Consider the following 15107-nt stretch of genomic DNA (forward strand, 5'->3'; position numbering starts at 1 on the left):
AACCCTAGGGGGCGCCAGGGAGGCTCCAGCAGGTTGAGCCCCCGACTTAGGCGCGGGTCTTGATTTCGCAGTTCCTGAGATGGAGCCGGGCGTCGGGCTCTGCGCCACAGCTTGCCGCCTGCTGGGCGCTGGGTCTCCTCTCTCTCGGCCCCTCCCCCACTCGGGCTCACTGTCCCTCAAAAATAAACATTAGGGGCGCCAGGGTGGCGCAGTCGGATACAGCGTCCGCACTTCAGCCAGGTCCCGATCTCGCCGGTCCGGGAGATCGAGCCCCGCGTCGGCGTCTGGGCTGCATGGCTCAGAGCCTGGAGCCTGTTTCGATCGTGTCTCCTTCTCTCTGCCCTCCCCCGCTTCTCTGCTCTGTCTCTCTCTGTCCCACAAATAACATTAACAAATGTTAGAACAAAACAACTACTACAGAAAAAAAAATAACCATAATACAAACGAAAAATACTACAAAATAACGTCAAACTACTACAGAAAATAACAAAAAGAGAGAGAGAGGCTCAACTCCACTAAATATTATTAAACACGTAGTATAGACTAAGCAAGCGCATTCCTCTTTCGTCTATGGGATTGGCAAGCGTTAAAAAGACCGACAGTATCGGATGTCGGCAAGGCTGTTGGCTGACAGGCACCTCACCACCGTTGGGTGTGGACTGGCAGGGCCTTTCTGGAGAGCAGTTTGGGCAGCCGGTGTAGATGCACACACCCAGGAAACCAGCCATTGTGCTTTTGTGAACCCGTCGCAAAGAATTACACAAAGTGTGCAGAGATGGGTGGGCACTGTTGCCTTGTTTGTGAAGTAAAATACTATAGGAGGGTAAATGGTCTTTAATTAGGGAATGGGTAAGCGTGGTACATCAATGTGCTTAAAACCTGTAAAGTTAGGGGCGCCTGGGTGGCTCAGTCGGTTGGGCGGCCGACTTCGGCTCAGGTCATGATCTCATGGTCCGTGAGTTCGAGCCCGGCGTCGGGCTCTGTGCTGACAGCTCAGAGCCTGGAGCCTGTTTCCGATTCTGTGTCTCCCTCTCTCTCTGACCCTCCCCCGTTCATGCTCTGTCTCTCTCTGTCTCAAAAATAAATAAACGTTAAAAAAAAATTTTAAAAAAAAACCTGTAAAGTTAGGTAGATCTATCAGTATTGACATGAAAAATTCTCAAGATACGTTTGAGGGCGAGACAAGTCACAACGTAATATACATGGTATGATTGACTTTAGAAGCTCTAGACATCTATATATTAACATTATAGAAAGATACAGATGATAGATGATGGATAGATAGATAGATAGATGATAGATTGATTCAGGGCAAGATCTGGCAGGATACACACCAAACTACCTACTAGGAATGGCAGTAGGACTTCAGGGTTAGTGAAGGGTTGCTTTTGCATGTTTTACTGTACGTAATTCTATGTCATGTGAGGGGTTTTTTTTTCATGTTTATTTATTTTTGAGAGAGACAGAGCACGAGGAGGGGAGGGGCAGAGAGTGAGGGAGACACAGAATCGGAAGCAGGCTCCAGGCTCCGAGCTGTCAGCACAGAGCCCGACGCGGGGCTCGAACCCACCAACCATGAGACCAACCTGAGCCAAAGTCGGACCCTTAACCAACTGAGCCACCCAGGCACCCCTGTCATGTGAATTTTTAAGAGAATGCCCTCCAGGACTACCTGTGTCTTTTTTTTTTTTTTTTAATTTAAGTGAGTCATCCCATGATATATATACAGCCTGATTCCATTTTGTTATTTCAAGAAATACGCATTTAACTATTAGAAGAGCATCTTGGGCTAGCTGGCCACCACCCTCCTTCCTATCACCACCCTCACCAGCATCTAGTTGTCTGCGTTCATATAATTTTCGGCTGGGAGCAGAGAGAAGACTTGACCGGGGGCAGGGACAGAAATAGAAAAGCGGGATGAAGAGGCATGCCCTGGTCCCCCTCCAGGGCCTTTGGATGACCAGGGCCCCACAAAGGATCCAATAAAGCTGCCCAAGGGTCTTAATAGGCAGAGAGTGAGTGACTATGTGAGACACGGAGCTGGGGAGGAGGCCTCTCCCCCCGCCTCTGCCCAGAACCCGACACCATTCTGGTGCCTCCAGTCTCGGCAGCTTTGAGTCTCCAAGGAACAGCATGCTCAGCAGAGGATATACTGGCATTCTCATGATGCAGTGACGGTGGAGAAGAGCCAGAAGAGGAGGGAAAGAAGGGGGAAGCAAGTCCAGAAACAGGTCACAGTCCAAGGGAGATTTCCAAGCACCCTTCCGGGGGTCCAGGAACTAACCAGGGGACCCTTTTAAGTGAGGCTGAGATCTGCTTCCACATAGAACGGGGACATCCAGCCGGGGGGGGTGGGAGGGGGCAGCGGGAAGGGACACTGGGCTAAGGCCTGTATCAGGGGACGCGGCTCAGAAAGCAGCCGCCGAACTGCACAAAGTCCAAGCCTAGTCGGGGCGCTCACCGATCTCCACCTCCACCTCCTCGGGCACCACCTTGCGGTAGAAGAACAGCGTCAAGGCGCCCTCCTCGTCCTTGGTCTGGTTGAGGAAGTGCAGGATGAGGTCCTCGACCTCGCCACCGTCGCGGTTCAGCAGCTCCTCGAAGAGGTGGGGGTCTGTGAGGCCGAAGGCCGTGTACACGCGGTCGCGCATCCACAGCACCCGCAGGTCGTCCATGGCGCCGCGAAGGGCCAGACGGCGCCCCGGGAGCCCAGCGACGGGCGGCGTCCGCGGCTTCGGCGCCCCTGGCAACGGGAGCCTCGGCAACGGCCGCCGCAGGCGCGGGTCGGCAGCGTCCCGGGACGCGCCCGCCCCGGCCCCCGCGCTCACTGCGGCGCGGGCCCGTCTCCCGCGGGTGGCGCCCAGCCTCCCCCCGGATCCGGGCCCGCCGCTCCGGCCGGCCGGAGAGCCGAGCGGAGCAGCGGGCAGCACGCATGCTCCCGCGACTCGGGGGGACCGACGAGTCCAGCCCGGAGCCTACCGCCGCTGTTGCCCGGGACACCCCACTGCGGGCTCCAGGGAGCCCCTCCTAGGATCCTCATCACCCCGGGCTGACATCCCGCCCTTCTGCCCCGAAGGAGGCCAGCGAGGCGACCGGTCAAGGTTGCACTGTCTCAGAGATGGCCCAGGCAGAGTAGGAGGTGAGGCAGGACTGATAGTCTGAGCCCCCCCCCCCCCCCCCCCCCCCCCCCGCCAGTGTGGATCAAAGGACCTCAGAAAGCAAGCACCTTGAAGAGTTCCAGGAATGGACAGGTTCTCTCTGGCACACGGATCAGGGAAGAGGGAGTCCCAAGAAGGGACAGGCGACTTCTGGCTTTAGCTTTCTAGACACGTGAAGGCATAATAAAGCAAAACACCCATGTTTTAAAAATATATTTATTTTTCATTAGTAAAAAGAAGTTCAATACTGATAGGAAGATGCAAAGTTGTCCTTTCATGCATTTGTGGAGCTTTAACTTAGTGACTGCTCTCCCCTCCTGGAGATGAGTCCCCTGGACGACAAGGCTGACACTAAGAACCTAGCCTTCTTGTTGGGTTTTCCCATCAAGGAACACGTGGAATGTTCTGAAGTATTTCTTACAATTCTAAACCAAAGCCCGGCCTCAATGACCTCGCTGTTGGAAAACTATTACTTGGAACTGCCTGATTTTCATCATCTTGAATTAAGATTTCCTAATAACCTTACTGGAGATTATACCAGATGGCATGCACGCAAACTTGGCTTTAAAATTTTAAATGAAGAGATTTTACTGTTTTCAAATGCAGACTGCAGAACAGTTGTAGCAGTTCTGTTTTTGTTTTCCAAAATAAGTCAGACCCTAAAATGCCTGAATATCGAATTCATAAACATCTTAAGAGTGACCTATGCTATACTCTAGGCCTTTTGAAGCTACAGCAGACTGGAAACTGAGCACAGAATGTTGTTATAAAGTACCCATTCCCGAAATGAGGACAGAATGGCATTCCGTGAAAGGGGTGTCTTTTCAAAGTCCTGCCCACAAGGAATGGACAGTCCACAGGGCTCACCATGATCCCCATCAGAACACCCGAGTTCTTTAACTGATCATAACTACGTCACCACAAGGACGTTCTTTACTCTTGCAGGATGAAATCAAGTTGTTTTCCTGAAAAAATGCCTTGGATTTTTATTTTAGGACTCCATTAACACACAGAATGAACACCTGAATGAACACTGGAAAACATGGCTGTCATGACATTTATCATGACGTGTTCTCTTGAGGAAAATAAACAGATACATAGCTTCATCCGGACAATTGACCATTCTTCCTCCAGATATTTGCTATTAAGGGAACAAAGTCTGTCTCAAAAATGATATACATAATAGTTCCACCAGACAGCTTAAACATAAAGCAAAGCATAAAGTTTAAACATAAAGCAGCCACTGGAACCTACAGCTTTAGAAAAAAAATTAAATTTCCCCTAGTGCCTACAAGACACGATCAAGCTCTATTTCTAGAGAGGCCTTTCACCAAAGTTGGGGCTGCTAATTCATTTTTTATACAATTATGTAGAATACATAACCACTACATAGGTCTCAATTAAAAACGGACTCTTTCCTCTCTGTTCTATACCCTGGTAAGAGATGTTACTTAAAATGAAAAATTCTGTAACAGCCCATAACAGTTACCAGTGGGGGCACTAAAAAATTCCAGCAGACACTACAGGCCCCCCGTTTACTCATCGGCTAACAGTGCCCCGAAATCGTGAGTTTCCTAAGGATGAATTACCATTTTATTACAACAGATCCTTGGCGTAAAGTAATGAAGATGGCCAGTGGTGAGGGACAGCACTGTTCAGAGTTTGTATTCACCCAACAGGAGTGTCCAACGTTAGACCTTTCCGGAGAAACTGCACTCTGACAGCAGAATCACTTCCCAAGGATTTATCCGCGTGGTTTGAAGCTTGATATTGTAATACGAGGGACAAAGGCCAGTAACTCCCAATTGGTCAAAGAGCAGCATGGAAGGCTTACCACACAATTAAGGTCTAACGTTAGCGTCACAATTACGTCAGCGTGTTCAGTTCATGCCTCTCGGCAAACAGGTCTCGACTTGACCTGAAAAGACACGCTTAGATCCAGGGCTACCAGAATCCAAGCTTGAAATGAAAATTCCAAACTCCCCCACTAGGCAGGGTGAAGGTGTATGGTGACAAACAGGCCTTTTCATGCACCTGCCTCAAAACGTTAAGTGAAAACACTGCCGATTTCTTTTTGAAAATAATTACCTAACATCAATTACAGTAAAATATGAAAAATGAACATAATTTACAAAACTACAGATCGTCCTCAACTTACGATGGGGTCTCATCCTAAGTTGAACATGCATTTAACACACCTACCCTAGGGAACACCACAGCCTAGCCTGGCCCGCCTTAGACGTGCTCCAAACACGGACAGGAGCCTCCGGTTGGGCACAGTCATCCACCACAAAGCCTATTTTATAAGGGAGTATTGACTATCTCCTGTAATGGGCTGAATCCTGTACTGAAAGTGACAAACTGAACGGCCGTGTGGGCGCAGGTGGCTGTCCGTGTACCACCTGTTGACCCTCCCGACCGCGTGGCTGTCTGGGAGCTGCGGCCTCTGCCCAGCATGGCGGGAGAGGATGGGGCCGCAGATCGCTGGCCCGGACAGGATCCAGATTCAACCCTGCAAGTATGGTTTCTACGGAATGTGTATTGCTTTCACAACATCATTAATTCAAAATTCATTAAGTGGAACCACTGGTAAGGTGGGGACTGTCTGCGTAGATTAAAACATTCAACAGGACTCAAAATCCTTCAAAGCTAAATGTCAAGTGAATAGATGAATTTAAATTAAAGAGAATTTTCAACCGATCCAAATGGTGTTTGAAAGCTTACATTAACTCTAAATACCTTTACCAGACCTTTATTTACAATCAGTCTGAAAGTAAAAAAAAAAAAATTAAAATTATACTGTTCTCAAGGACAGGTGCAATCTCTTCATGGTAAAATATCTTAATTTATATTTTGTTATAAAAATATACAAAATACTACTTTTCACCTTCCCTTCACTCAGTATAAACCCCTAAAAGGTTCGGTAACATCAGTAACATCATACAAGTTGGTCCCTAAGTTCAAATCACATCCGTATTTTATCTTTTATGGTCACACTGGGTTTTAAGGCTCAGTATACAGTTTATCTTTCCAACATACAATGATCATAATTGGTTTTATATAGGGATAAGAGGGTAAGAATATCTTTAAAAATATACAAGTGGGATAACCATCTGTCGTATGTTATTTTATCCCGTTTTCTCCGATTATTAAAACAAGACAAAATTGTAGAAACAATCCCCTACTTGCAGCTCCAGACAGCATACGATACAAAATGTTTACATACTTTTAATCAAGCAGAATAAATGCGAATCTTTTGATTATCCATCATTAAATTTTTTAAAAAACTATACTTAACTTCAGCTGTTGGAAAATATTGTCTGACAACTTCAAGTGACAGAATAACGCTGTAATTTTTTTTTTTTTAATAAGGTGAAAAGGACTCGAGTAGCTAAGACCATTTTCAACTAGCCATTCAAAACCACTTCTCCCCGCCAAGCCTCTATTTTTAAAAATAACTTTAACATAACTTTTGGCATTAACTTAAGTTTGCTCACCATAAAAACTGAAAGAAATTTACATATCTGAAATTGATAAACGTTACAAAATATTTAACATGAGGAAGAGGTATATCTTACAGAATTATTTGGCTATGTCATAAGGCAATCAACGAAGACGGAATTTTTCCTATCGTAAGTTTGACGGAAGTGAAATTCTGTAACATGATAATTCTCCATAAATCCGAAAGCTTGTTTGGATACGGCAATGTGATCATGCCACGTCGTCACCGAACTTCGACGAAAGTAGTCTGAATGAGAAAGGAACAAACTTGGTGCCTGCACCAACGTAGAACTTGTTCTGAAATTCTACCCTAAAACAAAAAAATGTCCGTGTATTAACGAGAGACTGTGAGTAACATTTCCTACATTTCTTGCAACAACATTTATAAGTTAAGAAAAAACCCCAAACGGCTCCTGTGCCGAAGCTGCTTCGTTCCGTACGTGCTCTCTTGGCACACGTGTTATTACTTAAATAAGATACACACAGACACACACACAGCCTGCCCGTGTCGCCCTCCTCGACGTGTAACGGAAACGCGAACCCGTCATGATCCCTCACACGCTACACGCGTACACACGAGTATTCAGAACCTCTCTCCCCACCCGGGTAACTTCATACACAGACAAGCAATCCGACATACGCTGTAAACCATCACGAAATACGGAAGAATTTTATTTTGTTTTACAATGAGGTAACCTGTCAGGCCCCAGATAAATTCAAAGTATTAAACATACACGGTTATTAAGTGCCGGCATTTTGTGGGGTTATTTATACACGTGGGCAGAGGGGTCCAATATTTTTTAAATAGCAGTTCGAAAGCTAACTTGCATACTCACCAGTGGAGGCGTATGGCGTGGAGAAATGCAGAAAGGCCTTCCATGATCAAAAGGATGAAAATTGTCAACACTGCAAAGAGAGCGATTACTGGTAGCAGCAGCAAGACTCCGTAAGTGGTGTCTACCCGGAGGCCCACGCGCACCAGCATGGTCCACAGGACGTCAGACAGCTCTGCGGGGGAGTCATTCGGCAGGATTAACTTCTGTTTACGTCCACGGCGTCGCTGCACTTAGCCAGGGGGACTGGGTCTCCTTCTGACAATTCTGAATTAGTATCCACAAATAACCCACACACCTACATAATCTACGCGTAACTCATGTAAAAGTCAGCCAGCTCCCGATCACGTGAAACACGGAGGAAGATACGGCACGCCGGAAAACCCAGAGGCCTGCCTCCCCGTGAGAGAGAGGTCTGACACAAACGGGCGAGGCTGTCCCCGCACAATACTGGCTCACGCGGTACCCGAAGGACGGCACTAGGCTTCCCTCGGAATTGTGAAATGTCGCACAGAGCCCCCCCCGGGTTCACCGCGGCACGGTGGGGCGTCTCAGCACAGAGTGTGGGACCGCAGGTCTCGGCAAAAACTTACGTGCGTGGGCCAGGCTGAGAGCCCAGAGCCTCAGGTATGAAGCGGTGTTGGAGATACACCCCAGACAGTACTCGATGGAATGAATCACTTGGGTCATCAGTATCTCTCCAAAATTAAACTGAGGGAGATCACACAACACGCATCAGAGTCGCCGAAATGCCCGCACGCGCCCACCCACCGCCACGCCTGTCCACTTTCCGTCCCTCGCTCAGTGGAAGGACCAGCCTCTGGGAGGCTGGGGAGACGGCGCAGGAGGGTGAGGAGCAGCGAGTCAAAGGCCTGAGCTCGACTCACTGCCCCGTCACAGACAGCACGCCGCCCCGGCTCCCCCGGAATCCCCCGTGCGGCACCCGTGTCACAGCCCTCGGGCAGCCCAGTGCGACTCTGGGGCCAGTCTCAGCGACCACGGAACACCTACTGCAACCAGAGACGCTGACCGACCCCGAGCCTGGAAGACTCTGAAGTCTTCAGAAGACAGGTGCGTGTCTGCTGCATAAATGCAGGCCCAACAAGGGGAGACTGTGAAAAGGGCCCCTGGCAGTGAAAAGGCTGTAAAACACTGGGAAAGAGGACTCTAACGCTCCTCCCCGTTCTGCTTTTTGGTTCTCTTATGATCCTATAAATTATCAATCATCCCAAATTAAAACGCTACATTACGTAACAATTACAAAATGTTGACCGTCAGAAATTTTGTTTGGCCCTTACTGGATGGCCAAATAAAGTTTCCAAGAAAATAAAGCCGACCAGAGTAGCGGAATCGGCTCTATTCTGTCTGCCCAGGGCTGTGCCGCCCTTCTTTGGGGGGAACCGCTTCTTCCGCCATTCACCCCACACCCCCAGCCACAGCCGTTACGGGCTGAACCGTGACCCCCCTCCAAATTCACATATTGAAGGCCTAACCCCAACGTGACTGTGCTTGGAGACAGGGCCTTTTAAGGGGTAATTAAGGTTAAAAGAGGTCACGAGTGTGGGTGTCCTTAGAAGAAGAGACGCATGCCCACGGAGGGCAAGGCCCCGTGATGACACGTTGAACAAGGCAGCCCCCACAAGCCAAGAAGGAGGCCAGGGGAGAAACCAGCCCTGCCAACGTCTTGAACTTGGGCTTCTAGCAGTAAACTTCTCTTGCTGAAGACCCTGTCCGTGGTTATGGCCATCCGTGCAGATGACAGGAGCGGCTGTTGGAACAGGGATGACGGGGGACTGCAGCCAGACAATCATAGTTCTTCCTTGGGATGCTTCCTAATCTAACAATCAGCCGAGAGCACTTTGCTCTCCGACTGAAAGACTGGAGAAAATAAGCTCAGGGCTGGCTGTGGCCAAGGTTCCAAAATCGTGGGGCCAACTGGCTTCAGAATATGAAGCAAACTTGCAAAGGAAAACCAACCCAGACTTCTTGGAATTGGACGCCCGGAAACCAATCATCCTGAGGCCAACTCTGCTCCTGTCCTGACATGAGCCAGAAGATTCCCTGTGAAGTCCATGTAATCAGGTCTCCCTCTTACAACTACAAAGTTCTGACTGAGACAAGAATCTCTGGAAAGCAATGCTCATGGCACCTTAAGCCACTTAATATGACAGCATGTAATGTTAACAGTAGAAATCCCACTGTAAAACTGAAACAACAAAATGATAAGCCAAAACCCTTATGGGCAACAATCAAAACAATATTTAGGGAAGCTTTTGTAACAGGTGTTTTGGGTTTTGAGGGGTTTTTTTGTTTGTTTTTTGTGTTTTAAGTAAACTCTATGCCCAACGTGAGGCCTGAACTCATGACCTGAAGATTAAGAGCCACACACTCCACCGACTGACCCAGCCAGGCACCCCGAGAGCTTGGCTTCTTGTCTAATGTTATGGACAGTAACAGGGAAGATTACCTCTTCACACATCATTTCTCTATATCCATCTTCTATTTGGTTATTTCCCTCTTCTATGTCTTGGCTTCCCAGTAGAGAAACTTCTTCCTCGCTGTCTTTCCTTACGAGTGTGTAACCACTCTAACAACAACCAAAAGAATACAGAGTCATTGCCTTTAAAATCACAAGGACCAGTGCTCGCTTCGGCAGCACATATACTAAAATCACAAGGACCTGACAAATCCAAAGTCAGAGCCCCTTCATTTCTCCTAATGATGCGGCTCTTCGAGATTAGAAAGTTGTTTATGAGAACGCAAGCATATCATACCTGTTAGGATGGCTACTATCTAAAAAATGACAATAATAAGTATTGATTAGAGGAACTGGAACCCTTTGTGTACTGTTGGTAGGAATGTAAAATGGTGCAGCCACTGTGGAGAACAGTGCGGTGGTTCCTCAAAATAATCATAGAATGTGATCGAACAACTCCATTTCTGGGCACATATCCAAAAATCTGAAAGGACTCGAAACGATTTTTATACACCGTGCTGAAAGCAGCATTATTCACGATAACTGAAAGGTAGAAACAACCCAAGTACCCGTCGATGGATGAACGGATTAGCAAAATCTGATCTATCCATGCAACGGAGTATTACTGAGCCTTAAAAAGGAAGAGATTCTGTTACAATCCAGATGAACCTTGAGGACATTATGCTCAGTGAAATAAGCCAGTCACAAAAGGACAAATACCGCATGAGTCCATGAATACGAGGTGCCTAGAGGAGTGAAACTCCTAACAACAAAAGTAGATGGTGGTTTTGAGAGGCTGGGGGAGGAGAGATGGGGAGTCGGTATTTCATGGGGACAGAGTCTCCATTTGGGAGGATGAGAAAGTTCTGGACGTGGACGGAGGTGACAGTATAGTCTATCACAATTATTTTTAAAGAAATCAAATGAGAAAGTGGACACCCAGGAAAACAGTCTAGGAAGAAATTTAACAAAATGGTAACCCTGGTTATAAGCACATGATAGGATAGGGAGCTCTTTCCTGTGCGTTCCACGTTTCCTATAATTGAGGGAGGTTATTTAAATTAAACGACACTTTAAAGAAAAAAGTCAAGAAGCCAGGAGGAGGAACAAAAAGCGCTTTGCCGATGACAACAGTGCTGGAGGACCTGGTTCACACCCCCCGCCGGCCTGGTTCATCCCCGCACGGCCCGCGCCCACAGGCCCGCACAGCGGGCTCCGCAGCGAGCTTCTGCGGAACAGGCGACACTGAGCTTCCGGATAAAGGGAGCGCCGGCTTTACATCAAGAGCCTGAGACCCTCTGAAAGGTGTTTTCTTTACGTCTCTTTCTATACCTACAACCAGGCACCTCCGAACACGCGTCCGGACTCACACTTACCCGGCTCACGCCAAAGCAGCTGCGCCCGTTGTGCAGCCACAGCAAGAAGAGTGGTTTTCCCAAGAAGAGAACGGGAACGGACAGCGCCGTGACGGCCAGCAGCAGTCTCTGGACGTGCTCCTGTCGCGCAGAAGGGGAGGAAGCCCGTTAAAATGCAAGGACGTGCTGGCCGGGTCACTGGTGCGTTTTAGGAGTGAAAATCCAGGAGAATGTCTCCTTATTTACAATAACGAGGAACAGAAGGTAAACGCAAAAGCCGAATTGCATTCGCCAGCAGGTCTTTTCCCAAACTCATAGCTGAGTTCTAGAACTGATGAGTAACACCGCTGACAGAGCGGTAAAATAACACTTTGTTCAGATCAGTGAGGGATGCATAAGAACATTCTAAACCAGAGGCAAACCCCAGCTCGTCATTTCCCAAAAACACTGAAAGAGGACGAATACAAACACAGACTAGACATTTTTTTATATTCTTGTTTTTATTATTATTATCATTGTAAAGATTACGTGAGGAACCTAAATAATAGTAAGTGGATTCACTTCTACACGAGAAAAATACTAAAAGAGCATTCAGAACAAAACTAAAAGCCTTTTCTTCAAAAGTCGTCATATTTAAGGGTGCCTGGGTGGCTCGGTGGGTTGAGCCACTAACTCTTGATCTCCGCTCAGGTCATGCTCTCATAATTTGGGAGTTCAAGCCCTGCGTCAGGCTCTGCGTTGGTGATCCTCTATCTTCCTGTCTGCCCCTCCCCTGTTCGTGCGCTCTCTCTCTCTCTCTCTAAAATTAATAAGTAAACACGTTTTTTAAAGTACAGATATTTACCATCACCTAAAAAGAAATCGAGAGCAAAGCACATTCGCGCTTATACAGCCACTGCAGTGTGTGGCTCTGTGTGGCTTTATAGGCCCTGGAGGCGGCAATGAAAACAAACGATCGGGCATCACACGGTCCCCCGCCTAGCCTTCCTCCACGGCCGCCCCCATGTGACGCGGATTCCCAGAGCCGCGTGCACCACGTGGTACGAGCTAGTAGCAGGTATGCGTTAGCATCTCATACCGCACCACCGACACGAGTGTGCCCCGAAATGCGGAGAAACGTGGCGGCCACGGGCAGAGTCCTATCAGAAGTCGTGAGCTGTGTGGTCAAGCAGACCGGGCTAAAATCTGGGCTCCGCCGGCAGCTGTGTGACCAGGCCTGCCCTGAGCCACCGGGATGACACCACTGACCTCGAGGGCTAGTGTGAGTTAAGAAGAATAATCACGGAGAGCACTTTTCAGGCACGCCGGAGGCGTTAAATAAGGTAGTGCCCTTCAGTGATCTTCCCGGCCACGGCACCTGAGCGCCGCCGAACTCCCGTTGTGCCTTTCTCCCACAATCTACGTCATCCTACAGAAAGGTTCAACAAAATAACAACGAAATCTAATCGAAAAATCACAAACAGGAGAACCATAGGTAAGAGTTGAAGCTCAAACAGTTCAAGAAGGACACGTGTGCACAGCTCACAGCGAAGCCCACGGTTCCACAAGCTGAGCTTCCAATCGGGCTTACAGTGAACCGAGCTGTCCGTGGAAGGCGGAAAACAAAACTAAACGCTCCATTTGCAGGGTCACCAAAATTAAAAAAACAAGAACAAAACACCTACAGCTTAGGAGAACACAGGAGAGGACAGCACCGAGAAGATTTCTCCGGTATCTCACAGACACTGGGAACACGACACGCAAGGTCCACAGCAGCGTCCTTCAGCAGTGACACTGTGGCACTCGACACAGCACAGAGACCCTCACCGTAATCACAACGCAAGCTCACGTTTATTGAGCACTGGTAGGTGCCAGGTACTTCTAAGTATTTGATCAGATTAACTCTGGACTACAAATTGGGTCCTATTTTTATTCCCATTTACAGGTGAGGAAACTGAGGCACAGAGGAGTCAAGGTATGTGTTCAAAGTTCCCCGTCGAAGAAGTGACAGAGCTAGGATTGCAAGCAGGGCGGTCACCCCCGAGCCCTCACCCCGCCACCGTGGATGTGGTGGGCGTTACCCAAACATACCACTCTAGAAAAGCCAGTTTGCGAGATGGTCAGTGTGCTGTGGGGTCCAGACGCCGGTTCTGGGATGCCCTGGCTTAGTCAGAGATTGATTTTAAAGCAACTAGAAAAATGGAGGGGGCGGGGTGGGTGGGATTTGCCAGTCCTCAGAAACCCTCCAGTCCATACATTTTCTTCCCACAGTTTTGACGGCTACTGAGTGTTTCCCAGAGCCCCCAGCACAGTGTTCAGAGCAGGGTGACGAGCTCTTGCGACAACATACAAAGAAACAGGAAAGCCCCTACATTCCTGGGAGGCCTGCGGAGAGCCCCTTCAATCATCTACTGTTTAAAACAAAAAGGCTACCATCAGGACTTCCTGTAAGCTCACGGGGGTGGAAAAGAACGTTACCTACCTGCCCTGAGTAAAGACCATTCGTTTCACTAGCCGGGAATAAAAACATGTTAATAAATTCAATCAGAATGCTGGGAGCGACTCTGGAGGTTTCTGCCGAATAAACCAGCCACTTATAGACGATCATAAATATAAGGTATCCAAAGATGCACAGCATAAAGAGAAGTTCCGGGACAGAAACCAAATAAATATTGAACTTCTTCCGGAAATGCCTAGAAAAAAAACCAAAATGGAATCGATCAAACCATGAGCAAGTTTGGACTGAGATAAAGAATGAAGAGGGGCACCTGGGTGGCTCAGTCAGTTAAGTGTCTGACTTCGGCTCAGGTCACAATCTCACAATTCACAAGTTCTAGCCCCGCATCGGGCTCTGTACTGACAGCTCGGAGCCTGGAGCCTGCTTCGGATTCTGCGTCTCCCTCTCTCTCTGCCCCTCCCCCGCTCACACTCTGTCTCTCTCTCTCTCTCACAAAAGTAAATAAACATTAAAAAAAAGACTAAAAAAAAAAAAATGAAGACAAAATTGCTCTTAAGTTCTTTGTGACGAGGCCTCTCCCACCAGAACATCCTTTGTCTTATAACTCATACTACTGATTCAGATATATCCACGAAGAAAGCAGATGTGAGCACAGTGGAAAGGCTAGTGTTTCACTAACAGGTCCAGTTAGAGGAAAAAGATGCAACGTCTGTCTTCCTCTTGACACGCTAGGTCTAGCAAACAAACAAAAAGCTTTCCAACTTATAATGAAATAAGAGTATGACAAAAATTACTTCTGGAAACAAATCTGAACGTACATGCCGCATGCCTCCCTCCCTTGAATGGAAAACTCCATGTGGGCAAAACCTGTCTTCTGTCTTCAGCACTACTCAGTCCCTGAAGCCTAAAACAGCGCCTGGCATATCCTCTACAATCAATAAATGGCTGCTAAATAAATGAATCACTGAAACGGTCAAAACCCCGTATGATCACAACACAATCAAATGCACAGCACTCCAGTACACTGGCTGCCTTTAAAGGCAGGCCCATACAGTCCACCCTCAAGAGGCAAAGTTTAAGAATACCAAACTTGGCTTATAAATACTGCTTTAAAAAAAAAAATCTGGGGGCACCTGGGTGGCTCAGTCGGTTGGGCATCCGACCTCAGCTCAGGTCATGGTCTTGCGGTTCATGGGTTCGAGCACTGCGTCGGGCTCTGTGCGAACAGCTCAAAGCCTGGAGCCTGCTTCAGGTTCTGTCTCCCTATCTGCCCCTTCCTCGCTCGTACTCTGTCTCTCTCTCCCTCTCTCTCTCCCTCTCTCTCTCTGTCAAAAATAAACATTAAAA

General features: G+C 48.0%; 2 protein-coding genes across 6 annotated transcripts in view; both read right to left on the reverse strand.

The window, feature by feature from the left end:
• Positions 1–2700, reverse strand: part of DNAH10 (dynein axonemal heavy chain 10) — a 147762-nt gene extending 145062 nt beyond the window's left edge. The window contains 1 exon segment of the mRNA XM_047826686.1: positions 2462–2700. Coding sequence (XP_047682642.1) covers positions 2462–2675 — 214 coding nt within the window. The 5' untranslated portion in view covers positions 2676–2700.
• A 658-nt stretch (positions 2701–3358) lies between these two features.
• The window catches only part of ATP6V0A2 (ATPase H+ transporting V0 subunit a2), a 44485-nt gene continuing 32736 nt past the window's right edge, over positions 3359–15107 (reverse strand). The window contains exons 15-20 of one of the 5 annotated variants that reach the window (XM_047826680.1): positions 13785–13995; positions 11345–11464; positions 9960–10079; positions 8086–8203; positions 7496–7565; positions 3359–6906 (exon numbers count right to left, since the gene is read on the reverse strand). In XM_047826680.1, coding sequence (XP_047682636.1) covers position 6906; positions 7496–7565; positions 8086–8203; positions 9960–10079; positions 11345–11464; positions 13785–13995 — 640 coding nt within the window. In that variant the 3' untranslated portion in view covers positions 3359–6905. Of the gene's footprint in view, positions 6970–7495; positions 7751–8085; positions 8204–9959; positions 10080–11344; positions 11465–13784; positions 13996–15107 lie in introns of those variants that run through there. The other 4 variants (XM_047826679.1, XM_047826678.1, XM_047826677.1 and 1 more) reach the window with 4 other exon arrangements.

The sequence above is a fragment of the Prionailurus viverrinus genome, chromosome D3 (genome assembly GCF_022837055.1).
Source record: "Prionailurus viverrinus isolate Anna chromosome D3, UM_Priviv_1.0, whole genome shotgun sequence".
Classification (NCBI taxonomy): domain Eukaryota; kingdom Metazoa; phylum Chordata; class Mammalia; order Carnivora; family Felidae; genus Prionailurus; species Prionailurus viverrinus.